The 20629-nt window shown below is 58.8% G+C and overlaps 1 protein-coding gene across 7 annotated transcripts in view; it reads right to left on the reverse strand.

The window, feature by feature from the left end:
* MROH1 (maestro heat like repeat family member 1) overlaps window positions 1-20629 on the reverse strand; it is a 63571-nt gene that overhangs the window by 26943 nt on the left and 15999 nt on the right. For 6 of the 7 annotated variants that reach the window (XM_032591977.1, XM_032591975.1, XM_030303554.1 and 3 more), the window contains exons 4-12: window positions 19506-19637; window positions 18826-18988; window positions 18561-18659; window positions 14310-14461; window positions 13573-13713; window positions 13123-13215; window positions 11157-11235; window positions 10808-10921; window positions 756-829 (exon numbers count right to left, since the gene is read on the reverse strand). In XM_032591977.1, the coding sequence (XP_032447868.1) occupies window positions 756-829; window positions 10808-10921; window positions 11157-11235; window positions 13123-13215; window positions 13573-13713; window positions 14310-14461; window positions 18561-18659; window positions 18826-18988; window positions 19506-19637 (1047 nt within the window). Of the gene's footprint in view, window positions 1-755; window positions 830-10807; window positions 10922-11156; window positions 11236-13122; window positions 13216-13572; window positions 13714-14309; window positions 14462-18560; window positions 18660-18825; window positions 18989-19505; window positions 19638-20629 lie in introns of those variants that run through there. The other variant, XM_032591978.1, reaches the window with a different exon arrangement.

A 20629-nucleotide genomic window follows, 5' to 3' on the forward strand; every position in this document is an offset into this window, starting at 1 on the left:
GTGGCCTCAGTGGTTTGGGCTCCATTTGGGTAGTTTCTAAAATCCTCACGGAAGGTCCCAAAGAGCAGGCCTGACGATGGAGCCTGGTTAACCTGGTGTGCAGGAAGGGTCACCCCTGCCCTCGGCTGCTGGGAGGTCACCGCCAAGCCCGGGGACATCCAGAGTCCAGCGTCCTTGTTTCCCCGGGGCTCTGGGCCACACGGGATCGGCTCGGCCTCCCGAGGGGCCGGAGACTGAGGTCAGCCACGCGGGCAGTGAACGGGGTCTACGCGACGGAAGCCAGATAAAGGCCTCGCGCGCCGGGGCTGGGGGCTTCCCCGGTTGGCGACGCTGGTGCGTGCCATCACGTCGCTGCCAGGGGAGCCAACGCTGCCCACGACCCCGCGGGGAGAGGGCGGTTCGCACCCTCCTGGGCCCTGCCCGGTGCGCCCCAACCCCTGGCTGATGGTGGTGTGTGTCCTTTCCCCGTGATAAACCTGACTGCGAGCGTGACGCCCCCCCGGGGGTGCTGGGAGTCCTCCTGGAGGACGACCCAAACCGAGGGGGTCCGGGGACCACTGCCCCACTCCGTGTCTCGTTAACTGTATAAGGAGTAGGATGTGGCGAGTCAAGGACTGACCGCTCAGTGGTGTGCCCTCCCTCTGATGTCTGGGTGTGGCTGAGGGGCTGCTGCCTGGTCAGTGACACCTCCCAGCCCAGCCCGGCCACACTTCCTGCAGCTTCTCGCGGTGGAGCTCAGGCAGTGCCCCGTCTACCTTGCTGTTGGTGTCCAGAAGAGGAAGCCTCATGGAGGAGAGAATAAAGGGCTTCTTCACTTCCATCTGAGAAGCTGCAAGAAACCAGCAGAGGGCTCGGTCTCCCCAGCACGATGAGGCTGGCCAGCCCGCCCACCCCCACAAGGCCCAAGACCTCATCACCAGGGTCCGGCTCAGCATGGCCCTCAGCACGGGGAAGGGACGGCGCCTAAGCACAGCCCACCCACTTTCTGGGGGACAAATGACCTTCTTCCCAAATAACACTATTTTGCCCAATAAAAAGCTAGAAGATTGGTAATTTAGGGCAGCAGGCGAAAGAGTGTACTGAGTCAGGTCAAGCCAGGTTCAAGGGCGGGGACTCCAACAGCACCCCAGTCCCAGCAGGCCTGGTAAAACCTGCAGGTGCACACATTTCCAGTTTTGCTCACACTGCTGGTCTGAGGACCCCACCTTGAGAAGCAGCAACATAACCCTCTGTTTCCTGATATACATTTTTTAAATGTATGTTTGTTTATTTATTTATTTATTAATGTTTATTTTTGAGAGAGAAAGAGAGAGACAGCGTGTGCAGGGGAGGGGCAGAGAGAGAGGGAGACACAGAATCGGAAGCAGGCCCCAGGCTCCGAGCTGTCAGCACAGAGCCCGACGCGGGGCTTGAACTCCCGAACCGTGAGATCGTGACCTGAGCCGAAGTCGGACGCTCAACGGACTGAGCCACCCAGGCGCCCCTAAAGGTTTTATTTTTAAATAATCTTCACACCCAATGTGGGCCCTGAACCCACAAAACTCCAAGATCAAGAGCTGCACGCGCTGCTAACTGAGCCAGCCGGGCGCCCCAGGGACGGCACTCTTCTTCCACATGACGACCCCGGGAGAGAGGTCACTCCACTCCGACCCCTCTCGCACCACGAACCTGGGGCTCCCGGGCCACTTCTGGCCCGGGTGCCTGTCGCACACGCCCGCGTCCAGCACCAAGCATGGCACCGGCCGGCCGTGAGACGGCGAGGGTGGGCTCCCGCGACGCAGTAACAGCAGGAGACGCGCACCACACATGCTGGGAAAACACGACTCCAGACCCAACTGCGAGACAAGCCGCCCCTTTGGTAAGAGGCTGCAAAGGACCCTCGTGCACGCCCAGCGGGACAGCAGAGCCGGAGCCACAGGAGGGCGGAGGAAGGTTACGCAGACGCTCGGGAGGGCAGGAGGCGGCCTGCGAAGTGGCCACCGGGGCGGAGAAGAGAAACACAACACGCAAGCAGAGGCCTCGTGCCCTCAATGCGCAAGAGAAGCCCAGGCGATCGATGACGAAAACACAGGCAGAGCAACAGAAAAGTGGGCAGGAGAGCTGACCAAGCCCCCACCACCGACGTGTGATGCCACCGGACCCACCACCTGCTGGCCGGGGAGGTGGGGGACGGCAGCCCAGGGGGCAAAGACAGAGAGGGCCAGGCACCGCAGACCCCCGTGTGAGACCCGGAGCCGGCCGGGTGCCGTCGCGAACGCTGAGGGTCCGCACAAGTCCACTGGAGCCAGGATGTCCGCGCGGGATGGCAAGCCTGGCTCGGTCCAGGCTACGAGCTAGGTCACAGCACCGACGGCAGCCAGGGGACACCAAAAACATCCTACTGGGTGAGGGCGCGAGACGAAGCTTCTTGGTTCCCCCACGTGATGCTCCCGACGGGCGTGACATATCCTCGCACTGCGGGAGCGCACAGCAGGGGTGGGGTGCCACTACGGGGCTCGGGGCTCGCAGAGGGGCCAGATGTCCCTGACCATGCATGTGCTCTGGGAGCTTTCGTTCACATTTTACATTCTCAGGAAAAGGTTACAAAAGAGCAAAAAATGCAAACCACTCAATAGAAAATCGCACAGATTGTGGCAGGAAAAGGGATTGGGGTGGGGGGGGCAACAGACCAGGGCTCAAGGGCGTGGGGACACGGCCAAGGACTGACATCAATCCAGTGCCACGTCCCTGAGGCTCAGAACAACAGATGAGTATCAAAGTGCGAGCGAACACAATGTCCCCCCCATCTTCCTGCCACGCAGATGACGGCCCTTGACACAGTGCTGTCACCGCAGCTTCGACGCGCGGCTCGAGTTTACGCGGAGGCCAGCCGTGAGCCAGGCCCTTGCAACATGCTGAGAGAGCAGCACAGAGCAAGGCAGACGTGGCCCTGCCCCCGAATAGTGTGTGTCCTAACAGGGGGGACAAGAGACACAAGCAGATAATGAATGAGACCATCACCAGCTGTATTAATGTCCCGCAAGGTACTGACGAGAGGCAGAGAAGCACAGCGTCAACGGGGTACCCGGTCTGGACAGGCAGTCAGGGTCCGGGGGCCCTTCTGAAGGAGGCACATGGGAGCTAAGAGCCCGGCAGGGTGCAGGGGAGGGAGCCCCCCGCTCCAGGACACCCGGGGTGGCTGAGCAGACAGCTCACTACAGTCCGAGCAGGGGCTGCTGGGGCAGCAGCGGAGGGGAGGCCGTGGTCAAGAGGAGGCGCCCTGCTCTCTCCACGGTGCTTGACCCTGAGTGACCAACATCAGGGCATTCGAGTAAAATTACTGGACTTTAGAAATAAAGAAGAAACCCTCTGGATGTCTGAAAACGAAACAAAACAATAAAAAAACCCCACACACGTCACACAAGAGGAAAGAGAATGAGGTTAACGTTGGCCTTGAACAAGAAGTGTTTGCGCCAGAATAGACTATGAGAGGAACACGGTGCCCAGGTGAATCTGAATCTCAGATAAACAACAAATCATCTCTTAGTGCAAGACTGTCCCATGTTAACATCTGGTGCATCTTGTTTTTATAAACCTGGCAACCCTACGTCACAAGAAAACAGTAATGACAAGGAAATGTGAACAAAGGATTTTATAACCATCAAAACTAAGTGTCACGTACAAAAAGCACAAATAACCTTTATCAACACGAGCCTTCCCTGTGGACTCCGCCAGAGAATAGGCCTCGGGCAAGAAGAAGCTGCCAGGAGGACAATGACGAACAAGGGCCGAGCAGGGGAGAGGACGGCATGGGCTGGCTGCCTGCTGGGACAGCGCTGCGGCACAAAGCCGTGGCACAGGGAGGGCGAGGAAAGTACATGCAAAATACCCGCCGTGCGCTCACCCACATCAGTGGTGACAGCATCGGCCTCTAGGGTTAGTTACGTGTGTAACACGAGGGAAGACGAGGGCGTCTGGAATGTTCTAATTCTGCGCGGCTTGAGAACCAGATTCATGGGAGGAAGGAGATGCAGATGTAAGAGAAAAGAGTAAATGGAAAGACTCGCTCGTCTGGCTGCGGAACCGGAAACATCAGTACAAACTCCGGGCTTTTCTACCTTCTGTCTCTACTGGTCACGCTATTTGGTCCCATCTCCTGAAAAGGCCTGGAACGGTGACCACCCAGAAGTAACAAGCACCCGACTACTGTCTTTGAGGGCAGTTTCTCACTGAGGACATAGGGCTTTTTGGAGAAATGGCTGATTCCAGGTCTGGGGCAAGAAATATCTAAGATGAGCCTGGAACACCAGCCGCCCAAGACCCTGAGGTCATGCCCAAGGACTCGACTCGGAAGAGGCTGACGTGATCCAAAGGTGACACAATGTGAGCATCACTGGTATGGATCGCACTGAACCGAAACCCATTAAATGTGTTAAAATCCATGAATGTGTAAGATTTTTTTAAAAGGGCCGCCTGGGTGGCTCTGTGGGTTGAGCGTCTGACTTCGGTTCAGGTCATGATCTCCCAGTTCCGGGGTTCAAGCCCTGCCATCAGGCTCGCTGCTCTCGCACAGAACTGGCTTAGGGTTCTCTGTCTCCCTCTCTCTCTGCCTCTACCCTGTACTCTCTCTCTCAAAAATAAATAAACATTTTTCAAAAAGGCTTGAATGGGGGGCTTGTTGTTTAATGGGGACCGTTTCCATTTTGCAGGATGAAGAGAGTTTAGGAGATGAGCTGCCCAGTGGGAACGGGATTAACGCTGCTGAAGTATACACTTGAAGATGGTTGGGGTGGTAAATTTTGGGTGTTTTATAACAATTATAAACAAAATGGCCACAGTCCAAAAAGAGACATAAATGTACATATCAACTGTTTTAATGACTAAACCTCGGGTGTACATGTCAGTGATAGATCATCAAAACTACAAGGAAGTGGTTACTATACAATCAGGAGAACTTACTTATCAGGTGGGTGAAGAGGTTCTTACTGGAACAGGAGGGTGTAGGGAAGGGCTTCCGCAGTGACGAGTTCAGTTCAAGAGCCCTGATTATAAATACAGAAGTGTTTGTATTTTTTTTAAGTTTATTTATTTTGAGAGAGAATGAGTGGGGGAGTGACAGAGAGAGAGAGGGAGAGAGGGAGAGAGGGAGAGAGAGAATCCCAAGGAGTCTCCGTGCTGTCAGCACAGAGCCCGACGTGGGGCTCAAACCCACAAACCGTGAGATCATGAGCTGAGCCTAAATCAGGTGTAGGACACTCAACCGACTGAGCCACCAGGTGCCCCAGAGGTGTTGGGTTAAAACGAGCTATTGGGGCGCCTGGGTGGCTCAGTCGGTTAAGTGGCCGACTTCAGCCCAGGTCACGATCTCGCGGTCTGTGAGTTCGAGCCCTGCGTCGGGCTCTGGGCTGACGGCTCAGAGCCTGGATGCCTGCTTCCGATTCTGTGTCTCCCTCTCTCTCTGCCCCTCCCCCATTCATGCTCTGTCTCTCTCTGTCTCAAAAATAAATAAAATTTAAAAAAAAATTTTTTTTTTAATTAAAAATTAAAAAAAAAATTAAAAAAAAAAAACAAAAACGAGCCATTAAGTCATATGTTTATATTCCGTGGTTTCTGCCTGTGATCCATCTTATACCGAAAAGATTTTTTTAATGGAGACGAGCAGTCTTGAACAGAGTTGAAGGCGGTGCACTCCCAGACCAGAAGACCTCCTACGAAGGCACAACGATTCAGGGCACGTGCTATTGGTGTGGGGAGGTCCGTGGGACAGAAGAGTCCCTGAAAGACACCTGCTAACCCGTAATGTCGAGTCCCTACCCTTAGTACCTCGGAATGTGATTTTGCTTGGAATAGGGTCCCTGGAGGTACGATTCATTAGGTCAGGATGAGGCCACACTGGAGTAGGGTGGGCCTTTGCTCCAATACCACTGTGCCCTCACGAAAGGGGAATCTGGGACACAGGCACACAGGGAGGTGCCCACAGGGATGAAGACGCAAACGGAGGTCAGGGCGGCGCCGCCACAAGCCGGGCGATGCCAAGGGCCCCAGGAGCTCCGGAAGCTGGGCGGGGGCCTGGGACAGGTTCTCCCTCACCCTGCTGGCACTTGGACCTCTGACACCGAGACTCGCGGTGACAGTGACACCGTGAGACAATACACCGTGGCTCAGGCACCCAGGTGGCGGTACTTCGCTAAGGCAGCCCCAGAAGACCAGTACGTCCAGAAAGCACTAGAACGACGGGGAAAGGAAAGTCTGCACAACAAGCAGTGCTGGGGCCACAGGGTGCCCATGTGAAGATAAGTCTTCGCTCCCTGCAGCTCACACCATCCCCAAAATTAATTAGAAATGAATCAAAGAACCGAATGTGCAAGTTCAAACAATAAAGCTCCTAGAAGAAAAGAGAGAATCTTCACGTCCTCTGGAAGGGCAGAGTCTTCTTAGACACAAAGGTGCTGACCCCAGGAGGAGGCACACCATCTACATGGATCTGACAAATGGCTCGTAGACATGACCATAAGAAAAAAAAAACCCAGTTTTAAAATGGGCAGAAGACTTGGACCAAAACGATATCTGAAGGCCAACAGGCACACGGAAAGATGCTCACCCACTCTACTCTTAGAAAATTCCAGTTCGAGGGGCGCCTGGGTGGTGCAGTCGGTTAAGCGTCCGACTTCAGCCAGGTCACGATCTCGCAGTCCGTGAGTTCGAGCCCCGCGTCAGGCTCTGGGCGGATGGCTCGGAGCCTGGAGCCTGTTTCCGATTCTGTGTCTCCCTCTCTCTCTGCCCCTCCCCCGTTCATGCTCTGTCTCTCTCTGTCCCAAAAATAAATAAAAACGTTGGAAAAAAAAATTAAAAAAAAAAAGAAAATTCCAGTTCGAGCCGTGGAGAGGCACCGCTATCACACAGACACCAACACGGTGAAAATGAAGACTCCGGGCCACGGCCGGAGTGGGCCGGGAAGCCGGGGTTGCCGCAGACTGCCCCGCACCCCCCCCCCCCCGCCCCATGTACTGCGCAGGGCTGAGCGTGACTATCGGGTAAAACCATATGGCCTTTCCAGGAATATTAAACATGCACTTGTCCCACGGCCCCGAAATTCCACACCTGGAGGTATGAGCGCACACGCCCACACACTGGTCCATTCAAGAATGTTCACACCAGCCTTCTTCATAATCTCCCCAAACCAGGAACGATCCATACCCACTAACAAAAAAACATGTTTTACTCACAAGACATGATGGAATATATCTCAAAAATATCATGCTTGGTGAGAGAAGACGGACACAAAGGTCACCTGCTATAGTGAACTCATTTACATGAAATCCCAGTACAGGCAGAATCAATTTAGGGTAGAGGTGCTTCTGTCTGAAAACAACCACGAGGAGACTCTGGGTTTCGGAAACATTCCACAGTTTGAGTAACGGTCACATGCTTGAACAACATGTAAAATGTCACCAAGTTGTACACTTGAGATTTGTGCATTAAAAAAAATTTTTTTTTAATGTTTATTTATTTTTGATACAGAGACAGAGCATGAGTGGGGGAGGGTCAGAGAGAGAGGGAGACACAGAATCCCAAGCAGGCTCCAGGCTCCGAGCTGTCAGCACAGAGCCCCACATGGGGCTCGAACTCACAGACCGTGAGATCATGATCTGAGCCGAAGTCAGATGCTCAACCGACTGAGCCACCCAGGCGCCCCGAGATTTGTGCATTTTACTGAATGCAATTTGTTCTCAATATTAGAAAGTGAAGTTCTTTTTTTTTTAATCTTTTTTTTGAATGTTAGTTACTTTTGAGAGAGAGAGAGAGACAGAGTGCGAGCGGGGGAGGGAAAGAGAGAGGGAGACACAGAATCCGAAGCAGGCTCCAGGCTCTGAGCTGTCAGCACAGAGCCCGACATGGGGCTTGAACCCACGAACCACGAGATCATGACTCCAGCCGAAGCTGGGCGCTCAACCAACCGAGCCACCCAGGCACGCCTAGAAAGTGAAATTCTGAAGAAAAAAACAAAACAGGAACCAGAGGCCAAAATACTTGAAAGCATTTGATGTAAAAAGTACAGAAGGCAGGCAAAGAGGCAAAGAGAACACAGCACACCTGACAGGGCACTAAAGAGGAGTCTGGAAACAGCTGAGTATCGAAAGCCTGTTAAAAAAATCCCAAGACAAAATAAGATCGGAAACTACGGACCGAAAGGGCACTTCACAGACGTGGGCAGAATATCGCCCCAGAACAGCCAACACAGTCAATAAAATTTCTGGATTTAGAATAAAAAAATAAAAATCCTTTGGACATCCAGGCAAAACAAACCAAATCGCTTGCGAGGAAAACGAGTACCAGATTTCTCAGTGACAGTAACCGAGGCTAAGGGACAATGCAGCAAGGAAAGAAAGCGAGAGGCAGGAACCTCACGTGTGGCCAGTCCGACGGAACGGCAGAGCCCACCCACGCAGGACACGGCTTCCCAGACCACAGTGCCTGGGAATCCAACTACGGCCCCAACTTTTTAGTCATATTACAGCATTTTGCTTCTTTAATTTTTTAAACGTTTATTTACTTTTGAGAGAGAGAGAGAGAGAGACAGAGAACGAGTGGGGAGGTGCAGAGAGAGGGGGGGACAGAGGAGCCCAATGCAGGCTCAAACTCTTGAACTGTGAGATCATCACCCGAGCTGAAGTCGGACGCTCAACTGACTGAGCCACCCAGGCACCCCTAAACAGAATGGCTTCATCCACTAAGTTGAGCATATGCGTACCTTACAACACGAGACTCTACTCCTAGGTGCGCACTCAGCTGAATGTGCACAGGACAAACGTCACTGGTAGCATCGTGCATGACAACAGATGCCACGGGACACAGCCCGTCACCTGCCTGCAGTGGGGCGGTGGAGCATAGACTGACCCCCTGGAACACTTCACGGAAAGGGAAGGAGTGGGCCACGCCACACGAACACGTCCACAGACAGAGTGTCGAGGGCCGGAAGCCAGGGACGAAGTAGTTCATGTGCTAGGATCCTATCTGCACCGCATGTCAGAAGTCGAGCCGGGGCTCCAGGCCTGCGGGGCCGGGCCGGGGCCTCACAGGCTCGTTAAGCTGAACGGCAGAAGCGTGTGCTGTTTGGTACGGGGCTTGCACTTCAAAATACAAGTAATAGGGGCGCCTGGGTGGCGCAGTCGGTTAAGCGTCCGACTTCAGCCAGGTCACGATCTCGCGGTCCGTGAGTTCGAGCCCCGCGTCAGGCTCTGGGCTGATGGCTCAGAGCCTGGAGCCTGTTTCCGATTCTGTGTCTCCCTCTCTCTCTGCCCCTCCCCCGTTCATGCTCTGTCTCTCTCTGTCCCAAAAATAAATAAAAAAAACGTTGAAAAAAAAAATTAAAAAAAAAAAATACAAGTAATAAAGCACACTGACGCTAGTAACTCTCTAAGGTATAGTACAGAGTGAGAAAGCGTGCTTTTGAACGGTGTCATTTGAGACTTAGAAAGTCTATTTCTTTACACACACATGCACATAAATGCCCAGAGAGGGAACCCACAAATAAAACCCATGAGCGCAAGAAAGTCTGAGAGCACGAAGGCCGCGGAGCGATCGGCAAAGGACGGGCAGCGCCCTCAGTCGCGGGGAAGTCCAAGCATCTGAACGCACAGCAGCTGTTGCGCCTGCGCCCAGTCCCGCCACCAACACAGCGGCCACGGCCCGAGCGGCAGGCAGGTCCCTCCACCTCCCTCACCCTCAGCTTCCTGATCAGTGAAACCAGGCTCGTGTGGGGGCCGCGGGAACCAGGCGAGGGTGCACTGCACTTTCTGTGTGGCCGCCACCGTCCTCCGAGGTCAGGAGCCCTCCCCCACGAGTCGGCGCGCTGCTGGCTTCGCGGCACACTCTGGGCCGCAGCCCCGGCTGCCACCGTCCTCCCGTGTCCCTGCCTCTTCCCAAGGGGCATCGTTCCAAGTTCCATAAGATGTGCCCCGGGTCCACAGGCACTGTGTGTGACCCAGCACCGACCCACAGTGAACCTCGCGGGACAGGGGTCAGCATACGTGTTCCCTAGAGGGCCAAGCAGAAGCTATTTTAGGCCAGGGCGCCTGGGGGGCTCAGTCTGTTGAGTGTCTGACCTCGGCTCAGGTCATGATCCCACGGTTCTTGAGTTCGAGCCCTGTGTCAGGCTCTGTGCTGACGGCTCGGAGTCTGCTTTGGATCCTCTGCCCCTCCCCCACTCACACTCTCCTTCTCTCCCTCCCTCTCTCAAAAATGAGTAAACATTAAAAAAAAAAGAAACAAAACTATCTTAGGCTTCAAGGAACATATGTGACCTCTGTCATATCCTTCTTTGCTCTTACGACCTGTTAACGTGAAAAATCCACTCACAGCTTGGGCTGTCTGAACGCAGGCTGCAGGCCTACCGTGGCCCATGGCCAGTGTTTACCGACCAAAACTTATGGAAAAACACAAGCTCGGGTGTGAAAAATGTCCAGGCTGTTGCTGGTTAGATTAACCTTAGAAGCGGAAGGCTGAACCCTTCCATGTGACTGTGAGGGAGCCAGACACACACAGATCGCAAGGCACTCTGCAGGACAGCCGGCCCGCACCCTTCACAGAGCCCCGCACCCAGGACACAGATCACCAGTGCGTGTCCCTGACCGGCACCCGCCCCCCAGGGGCAGGCGTGACAGACAACGACATCGGGCCTGGGGGTGAGCGGCCAGCGCCTGGCCCAGCCCCGGCGTCCACAGCCACCTATCAAAGGCCAACGTCCACAGATCGGAGCAAGATCCTTTCACCCAAAAGATGGTCACTATCTGCCTCTTTCAGGCCCTGCCCCACAGTGGCCACTCACCAGCTGAGTTGATGACGTGCCTCACGACCTGCAGGGTGCCCACGCGGGTCCTCTCGTTGTTGGCATCGAGCTTGGGCAGCAGGAAGGCCAGCAGGCGGTCAGGCGAACAGCACGCTGCCGGGCAAGCACAGAGCCAAATAATCATTTGTAATAATCTTTGCTCCCTGCTCACTGTTGGCACCTGCAAGCCCCGGGGTCCTCCCGGGGGCTGCAGCCCACACGCCGAAGCCTCCTCACCTCCAACCCACGCCCAAAGCTGCCACCACCCCCTGCACACGAGCGGTCCACCGGCCCCCACGTGAGCAGACGTTCGTGTCCGCAGATGGCCCCGCGTGGGCTGCCGGCTTACCCAGCACAGTGAAGCAGCGTAACACCTCCTTTCGGTTGCTCACCACCAGAGGGCTGGACGACTCCACGGGCACACAGATCTGCTCCAAGGGACAGACGGCAGCAGTTACAGGGGATGCTGCCGTCTCCCAACGGCCCAGCTAGCCGGGAGGGAAGGTCCCTCCTACGGTACCCAGGTCTCATGGCCTCTACCTCCCCCACGGCCGGTCGGCTCGCTCCGGCTCTTTCTCATGGGGCTACAGGGATGCACTTGCCCCCGTGGTCAGAGGCCCTCGGGTCTCCAGGGAAGAGAGTCTTGGCCCCTTCAAACCGCCTTTTCCCACCAGCAGCCAGGACACAGCCTCCCACTTCCTTTGGGCACAGGCAGGAAAACATTAATCTCCAGAATATAGAAAGTACTAGAAACCAAAACACCTAGCGTTGGTTCATCCAAAATTATTAAAAAAAAAGAAAAAAGAAAAAAAAAAAACACACAAAACAAAAACAAAAACTGAAGAAGCTGTGGGCAGATGTGTCTTTGGGGTCCCCTGCGTCCCAGCAGGTGACATGGAAGGTCCCCGCCTCCCCCACCCCCAGCATCCCAGTCCCCCTGGTCACAGTCATGACAGCAGGGCCTCTGCACAAAAGGCTCAATGGCAATTCTTCGGGACAGCCCATCTTACAAAGAGGTGACCAACAGTGCAGAGCATGTCCCCAGAGCCACAGGCTGGACCCTGCTAGCTCTCAGAGAACGGCGGGGAAGGTGGGTGCAGGCGCTGGCCCCAGGGCCCGGCCCCAGGCTCCCGGGCACCTCCTCGTTATTCCCGTTGTGGAGACTCAGGGGGTCCCAGAAGGCACGGCAGCAGCCTCCCACCTGCTCCCCGGGAGCTCTCCCTCCGGGGAAAGCCAGCTGCCGAGCGGCCAGAACACTCAAGCGGCCCAGGGAGAGAGCCACCAGCCAGGAAGGAGGCCTCCAGCGCACGGCCAGGTGAGGGCACCATCGTGGAAACAGACCCCCTGGCCCCGGTCGAGCCTTCAAGCTGTGACCACGGGAGGCCCCAAGCCAGAACCGAGCAGAGGAGCTGGGCCTGGGCCCCTGGCCGGTAGTGACCGTGGATAACAACGGTTGCTGCCTTAAGACGCTAAGTTTTAGAACACTTGGTTACACAACAGAAGAGGTGCAAAGGGTAGTCATCTGGAAAAAAGATAAAACTGGACTCTCACTGTTTCCCTAAAATAAATTCCAAATGGATTAAACTATACAAGTATAATGGAAAATGGGAGAATCTGAAAAATAGTTTGCAGAATTCAAAAGGCTCTTCTAACTGTAAGAAAACCTACGTTAGAACGTAACAGACAGACGTGTAATGATGTAAAAATTAAATAATTTCGCAAGGCAGAAGATACCATAAATGGAGTCAAATGATGAAAGACAAAGTAGGAACAAGAATTTTACGTGAACAATAAAAGACCGTCAGTAACTGCTACAGGTCAATATGGGAAAACCCAAAACCCAACAGAAAGACAGACACGAAGGGACAGCCCTAAGAAAGGCGAGTATCTCCCTTCTCAGCTGTGGTCTACTTGTGTTTCCCTTGTAACCCCTTCTCCACAGACCATCACTCCTTCTTCCCCACAGGCTCTCTTCTCAGCTAGGCCCACACCCACGACTCAGAGAACACCCTGGCTTCCGCACGACTGGGCTGGACCACCCATCCCACTCTTGCTGCCTGCAAGCCTCAGCAGACCAGAACCCCCGTCCCTGCCATACCAGCCCCATCCACGGTGCGTCCCCAGGGCCCCTGTCCCAGGGGCCCTGCCCCCAGCGCCCCTCCCCCCAGCATGCCCTCCTGTACCCGCCCCAGGAGCCCCAGCCTGCCCCATCTCAGGTGCGACCCCCCCCGCCCCGCCCCGGTCCTGCCCCCCCCCCCGGCCCCTCCACGTCCTGTCCCACGGTGTCCCCTGGTCCTGCCCCCTGCGCATCCTACCTGAGCGTGTAGAGCAGCCAGGAGCGCGTCCAGCTGGGCCTCCAGCGTGCGGCTGCCCACGCTCACCGCAGCCTCAAGGATCTGGCCCAGGCTCTGCCCAAGACGGGGAGGAGAGAGGCCATCGGGCCTATGTCAAACCCCCCAGCCCCACCTCCTGGCCACAAAGACCCCACCTCAGGGCTCAAATAAGGAATCCCTACCTCCACGTCAAGAACAAAGACAGGAGGAGAAGGCTCAGAACGGCGGCACGGACTTGGGGTAAGGCCAAGGTGAAGGTGCCCTGGGCAGGGCAGGGCAGTGAGGAGAAACGTGCCTGGGCCCCACCCACCACTGAGTCCAACAGCGCTCTCTGCGCTTCCCCTCCCGGGTGTCCACACCCTCCCACCTGAGCCAGGTGGGCACCGGTCGGTGGACAGAGCTCTGCACAGGCCGCGGCGTGCAGGCGCGCACCTTGGACACGTGGAAGGTCTCGGCGTGCTTCCTGTAGAGGGCCAGGACCCCCGGCAGCAGCTTGGGGAGCTGCTCCTCCAGCTTCTCACTGGGCAGCAGGTGGCTCATGGGCCCCAGAGCCTCCACCACGGCGAGCCGGAGCTGCGAGGAAACAGCAAATGATGCTCACGTCCAAACCAGCACGGCAATGCTGGGAGGTGCCCCGAGCGGAAAGGCAAGAGGCCTTCACCAAGAACCCAGGGTCGGAACGAGGAAACCCCGGGTACCCTGTGACCAGGGGGTCCGAAAGGGGTCCGAAGGCAGAGAGGTCAGAGTGACCACGGCCAGGGTCTGGACGGTGGCCAGGCCGGGGAGGCCGTGAAGGCAACACCCACAGGGGACTCGTCACGCCTCAGCTCAGCCCGCCACCCGGACGGTCCGGGAGCCTCCGGGCAGAGTGGGGTCGGAGGGCAGGAAACAAGCCATATTCTGGGAAGACCTCAGACAGGACACCTCCACTCCCTGAAGAGGCTCCCGCCTCCCGAGCCGGGGTGGGGGGTGGGGGAGGGGACACGGATCGGGCACCGGGAAGCATGTGTCCATAGCTGTCTCCACCCCGCTCCCCGCAGTCCCCTCCCCCAAAGCCTGCAAAACGGCACACGAGGCTCAGGCCTCGTGGAGGTGGGCCGAGCTCAGGGGTGGGAGACGGCAGCCGGCAGGGTGAGGCCACGGGTTCCGACAGACTGCAGAGGTTATACCTTGGCCTCACGGCTCTGTAGCCAGTGGTTAAAGAGGATGTCGTAGGCACTGAAGATGTCAGTGGCAAAGGTGTCCCTCCTGACCGTGGGGTCTGGGGCTTGGTCCAGGTTGGCCAGGTACTCCAGGGTGCTCTCGCTGAAGTGCTGCAGAGCTACCACAGGGCGGGTGGCTGTAATACGCCTGCACCGCCGCCCCTTCTAACGCCGCCCCCCCCCCCCCCCCGCAGGACACCTTCCTGAGACCGGGGCTAAGTGCGGGGCTCCGGGACTATGCCGGCATGGAGGGTCCCTCCACATCCACGTCCGTCCCAGAATCTCAGGAAGGGACCTTTTCTGGGAACGAGGACCTCTGCAGGGATAACTACATAAGATGTGACCGTGTCGGGTAGGGTGGGCCGTAAATCCAACACAACCGTGTCTCGGGAAGAGAGCACACAGACCACAAAGAAGACGGCAGAGTGACAGCAGGGCACAGTCTGGGGCCCACCTCCAGATGCTGGGGGAGGGACGAGGAACAGAGTCTCTCTCTGAGCCCCGAGGAAGGGCTCCGAGTAACACTTTGATCTCAGGCTTCTGGCCTCCAGAACCGTAAGAATACGCTCCTCTTTTTCTTTTTTTTTCAAAGATTTTATTTTTAAGTAATCTCTACATCCAACGTGGGGCTCGAACTTACAACCCTGAGATCGAGAGTCACTCGCTCCACCGACCAAGCTGGCCAGGCGCCCTGCATTTCTAAGTGGCACTGTGTGACAGCAGCCATACAGACCTGGCACAGACACCGACGTCCCCAAACGGCCTCGGTTCACAGCGCCCGCCGCGAGGCAAAAAGAGGAGGTGCTGTGCCCACCTCACCCCTCACAGACAGACACAAATAACGCACAGTTTGCAAGGGTCGCTGTGCCCAGAAGTCCCGGGTGCAGGGGGCGTGGGAGGGCACTGAAGGTGCAGAGTGTCGGGCTGAGGCAGGGCGGGCCGAGACAGTGGTGTCTACGAAAGTGGCTGTGCTTGGGGACATCCAGGTGGGCAAGTCTGCGCACAGATGAAGACCTACGAGTGGTCAGCAAGGGCTGAACCCGGGGCCAAAGGAAAGGACGGGGATAAGAGGAGAGAGGCGAGGCCAGGCCCCTGTCACGCAGCCCTGAGAAGGGCAGGGTAGTGGAGGAGCTGGGGGGGTGGGCGGGGCACTGCACCAGCCCCTGCCCAGCACGGCTCTCACCCGGGCCACTTACACAGCTAACTTCTCAGCCGGGGCTCCCCAGTCCGACAGAGAGAACAAGCCTGATTCCTGTGTGTATGTGACGGCAATCAGCCACAAGTTCCCAAGACACAGAAGCTAAAGAAAAAATTTTCTGAGGAAGAGAGAGTTCACATGTGTACAAGTGCTTGTGCGAGCAGGGGAGGGGCAGAGAGAGACGGGGAGAGAGAATCCCAGGCAGGCCCCACACTCACTGCGGAGTCAGATGTGGGGCTCGATCCCATGACCCGGGGATCGGCACCTGAGCCAAAATCACAGTCGGACACTCAGCCGACTGAGCCACCCAGGCGCCCCAACAACTTTTAGAAGAAAATCGCCTCCCGGAGGGAGCACTCCTGTGCCACCGGCCGCCCTTCTGCTTAGGAGGGGCTCTCGGAGGGTCCAGCCCAGGCAGACCCCGGCCCCACCAGAGCACGAGGAGGCCTCGCGTCCCCACCTGCCGCACGGCCCCTGTTGCTTGGAGGAGGGACGCAGCCCCGGCCCTCTTCCTCCCTGTCCACCCGACGCTCTGGCCTCCTTGAGCTCGGTAGTCAGGAGGCCGCTCACGGACCTGCGTCTCTCGGCACCTTGTAGCGAGGCGTTTCAGGAAAACGGACCACTCTATTGCCGGAGTGGCTGGAAGCAGGAAGCGAGCCCCCCAGGTTGTTACTAGGTTTTACTTTTTGATCCGTTATGCACACACACACCTGGGGTAGAAGGGCAGTTCTCGCATACCGGCCCCTCTCCTCCAGAAGCGCGCACGGCTGGTCTTCCCCCTGCTAACAACGCCGGGGCGGCCAGCTCACTTCACACCAGCTTCGTTTCCCTCGGGGCCTTCCGCTTTTCCAGGCAGGGATCACCGACCAACCTCTACCTCCTGCCGGCACCCCGGGTCTCCCCCGGCCACGCCCGACAGGGCCGCGCCACTCAGACAGCCGTGGGCAAGGTGCCGGCGGGGGAGAAGGCCGTCCCACTCCTCTGTGTCCTCTCGGACCACTTTCCCCACCAAAGTGTCTTGGTGTGGACGCTGGGAGGTCCCTTCCTTCTGGAAGCCGCAGCTCCGGGGCATCTGTTACTTGAATGAGGCCTCATGGCCTGGCCTGCCACCCCTTCCCCCTCTGTCTCCCGTTTTCCAGGTTCGCGTTTTTGCTCTATTTTCTGGGGCATTCCTCGACCTTCTCTTCCATTCTCGCTGCCATCTGTCGTCGCTTCTCTGACCCTGAGAAGCTCAGCTGAACTCCCTGAATGCGGCTACTTCCCGGCAACACGCCCTGCTCTCACCTCACCCCCCGAGGGAGTCATCATGCCTGGTCTTTTGTGCCCGTTTTCTTCTCCCTGGACTGTCTGCTCGCCCAGGTCTTGGAGCTCTGTTTATGCTGCTGCCGCCGTCGCTCTGGGAGACGCTGGTCGCGGGCAGCAATCCGGGGCCGCCGTCAGTGCCACACGGTGTGGTCAGGCTGGCCGCGCACCGGCTGTCCGGGGGACGCCGTCTCCACCTCCGGGCGTTCTGGCTCTTCTCCCTCCAACCACAGCGTCAGCAGACGCAACCGGGAAGGACCCTGGGGCACCAACTTCTGTTCGTGGCCCCGGGCCAGCAGACACGGGAGGCCTCGGCCCCCTCACGGCCCACCATGCCGCTTCCTCCTCCAACGGCAGGCAGGGGAGCGTCCGTCAGCGGAGAGCACCGCGTGCCCCGCAGACAGCACGTCCGGCGCAGAGCGAATGCTGCTCACACACGACGGACGCGGACGCGGTAAAAACCGTCGGTGGCATTAGAAGGGTCGGTTCTTCGGCACCTCGGGCCGGCCCCCCGCTCGCAGCTGCAGGGATGGAGCTGCGTCCTTCCCGAGGAGCCCTCGGCTGCGACGCGGGGTCTCCTTACTCCCCCTCCAGCCTGGATGCGCCGTCCTAGGTGACCTCCCAGCTCCCCACCCCCCCTTGCTTCCAGCACCTGCAAACACATCCCCACGCCCCACCTCTGGGTCCTGCTCTGCCATTCAGCCCGGTGGGAATCCCCGGCTCAGCTGTCCCAGGACCCTGACGAAAATTCTCGTTACCCGAAACCAGGTCAAGGAGGGTTCCTACAGTTTAACCCGGGGAGTCTGCCATCACCCGCGGTGGGAGGAGCGCGTGAGAAGAAGACAGGAAGGAGGCCGTGGCAGGGACAAGGGACATGGGAGCGAGGGGCCGCAAGGACGGCCGGCAGGAGCTGGAGCCCCTCCCCGGGGCCCCAGGATCCGAAGCCCCCGCGAGCGGGGCGGACGAGGGCCCCGGGCTCCAGTATGCTGCTGTGAAAGGCCCCAGGCGCCCCCAAGCACACGGCAGGGAGTGGGGGCAGCAGGCCGGCCGGCAAGTACCCGAGCTCGGCTGAGCTCCAGGTGCCCTGACCCTGTCCAGTCACCACACCCCTCCCTTACCGAGGACCCTCCTAACCGGAGCCCTGCTCCCCACTCAGTGCCAGGGCTGCGGGCGTTCCAGAGGGAGCCACGCGATGTGGGCGCAGCCGCCCACGGCACCTTCCACGCTTCAGGACCCTCTGCCCTCCTCCCAACAGGAACGCCTCCCTTGCCTCAAAGGGCCCGCTGTGAGGAGCCATCCCCCCCGCACCCCCTCCACACCGTGCACGGACCCCGCCCTGAGAAGCCGTCCCTGCTGAGTGCACAGAGGGCAGCAGACCCGGGAGGGAGGGGAGGAAGGACCCCTTTCGGAGATGCCCGGTACTGAGCAGGGAGAGATGTGGGAAGTCTCTGCGGCTCCGGGGAGCTTTCTTCCCGCACCCCCGCAAGCGTCCCGGCCTCGGGGAACCGCGCTGTGAGGTACAGGGGCCCCTGCCAGCGGACAGAAGCAGCCGGACGCCCAGGCCGAGTCCCCCCCGCAGCAGTGCCCACCCGCCCACACGTCCGCAGCCACCCAGGGCCGCTCAGCCCTCCTCCGCCGCCCAGAGGACTCATGACCCTCCCCAGACCCAAGGGGTGGGCAGGCGGCTCCCAGCCCCCGCCCCGGAGACCCCGTCTTACCACAGCAAAACGCCACCCTCATCGTATCGTTCTTGGCCATGCCCAGCATGGGGAGCATGGTGCTCAGGATGGACGTCAGGAAGGGCACCATGCCGAACACTGCAAAATGGGGGGGGGGGCGTCAGGGAACCCCCGCCTCACCTGGCCTGGCCGCCGTGCGCCCGCCCCGCGCCCCCAGGCCACACGGCCCGGGGCGGGTGGTGGAGAGGTCCCCCCCCCCCACTCGCTCCAGAATGCCGGTGGGGGCAGACCAGGTGGAACCTACCGTTGGAAGCCGCCAGGTTGGCGAGGGTCTGCACGACGAAGTAGTGCGGCAGGGCCCCAGGCTGGAACTTGCTCAGCACCTCCTCCATCACCAGGCCGATGAACTGCTTCCCAACAGCCACCAGGACGTTGCTGGCAGCCTGCTGCCAGTCACACACCAAGTCCTGTACCCCCCGCCCCGAAAACGTGCACTGATGCCCCGATCAAGCAAGGGACACAGGACCTCACCCTGAAATTGCCCAAGAAGCAACAATGGGACGTCGTGCCCTGTTCTCAGGCTCCCCGTGAGCACCTGCTAGAGAACTCTCCCAAGCCCCCTCCCCCAGTATCCCCTGCTCCCCCCTCCCCCCAGGAGCCGAGCACCTGCCCCCTCCACCTGCAGGGAGAGGAAAGTGCTGCCACCGGGAGCCGGCCCCGCGCAGAGCCTGGCAACGTCCTCCTCACGCTGGGGGGCCGGCACCGGTGCCCTTGCATCTGCCCTGAGAGTTCCAGAAGTTTGTCTCTGCTCCAGCTCCACCTCTACACTTATGGGCGGGCCTCCCCATCCCAGCAGGGCACTCAGTGTGCAGGAAGGGGCGGCCGGCCCAAGGCAGCCAGATGCGAGCCCACGTTCCCAATGCGCTCGGGTCAAAGTCCTAGGAAAGAAGCTCCCCTCCCCGAGCAGGCAGGTGCCCCCCATACCTTCACCCTGGTCATCTCGCTGGAGGCCAGGAAGATGACAGCCCTGGCCATGTCCTTGTCCAGGTCACTGATGTGACTGCTCACGACCGTCTCCATGGCCCTCAGGATCATCGTCCGGTAAGGATGTGCCAACTGACCAGAGAAACCATCGAGGAAGGTCCTGGAAGGGGAGCTCGCACCCAGGCAGCCTGCTGACACCTGCTTTCTCTATAGGGGTGACTCAACTCACAGTCACCCCTGGCTGCCCCAACGCGGGAGGTCAGGGCACGCCTGGCCACTCCTCATGCCCCCAGACTCTCGGGGCCTCGCACAGGAAAGGACCGTGAGAAGCGGGTGAGGGCACGAGGTCGTCAGCAGGTGCCAGGAGTGTTCTGTGCAATACCCGCAGTGAACAGATGGTGGCCCTCGTGCTGTGGCCGGGGTCTCCGGGCCAGAAGCTCTCCTGCCCCGAGAGGTCCTATCACAACAGAGTTTGCTGCCACCGGGAAGTTTTGGGGCTCCCCAGGGAGACCGGTCAGAGGAGACTGCTTGACAGGCCCTCTCCTCACTCAGGCGCGCCCCGCCCCGAGGGGGCCTTGTCTGTCACACCCCTCTCCACGCTTCTTCCGACCTCGCCCCAAGGGCTGAGGCTGGACTGTAAAATGACGGCACTGCCGGCCCTGTCCTAGGGCTCCTCCCCTGCTCCGGGTGGGCCCTCCACCCGCCCAGACACAGTCCTCGTCGGCACCTGGCAGCCGTGGCCCCACCTGGCACTCATCCTCGCCTCAACTGAGGACGTGTGGTGACGGCTGGGAGCGGGGTCCGGGGCCAGGAAGCCAAGGTGCCTCGCTGCAAGGACGGACCGCAGCAGAGGTGAGGTGAACAGAGCAGGGCGCAGCCAAGGGAGAGGCTCCATCGGGCCAGGAGCCCCGGGGCGCTCACGGAGACCAGAGGGGAGGGCAAGAAACACGCAGGGGGCAGGGAAAGACCAAGACCGGCCTTCCCGTGAGGACCTCCCGCCCCCAGGAGCGGGGCATCCAGGTGGAGGGGGGTCCGGCACACACGGCAGCACGCGGTGCCCTGGTCTGTGCCGGGACAGGACTGAGCCTGGGCGACCAGAGGAAAAGGGGCCAGAAAGACAGGCG

This window comes from Lynx canadensis, chromosome F2 (genome assembly GCF_007474595.2).
Source record: "Lynx canadensis isolate LIC74 chromosome F2, mLynCan4.pri.v2, whole genome shotgun sequence".
NCBI classification, from domain to species: domain Eukaryota; kingdom Metazoa; phylum Chordata; class Mammalia; order Carnivora; family Felidae; genus Lynx; species Lynx canadensis.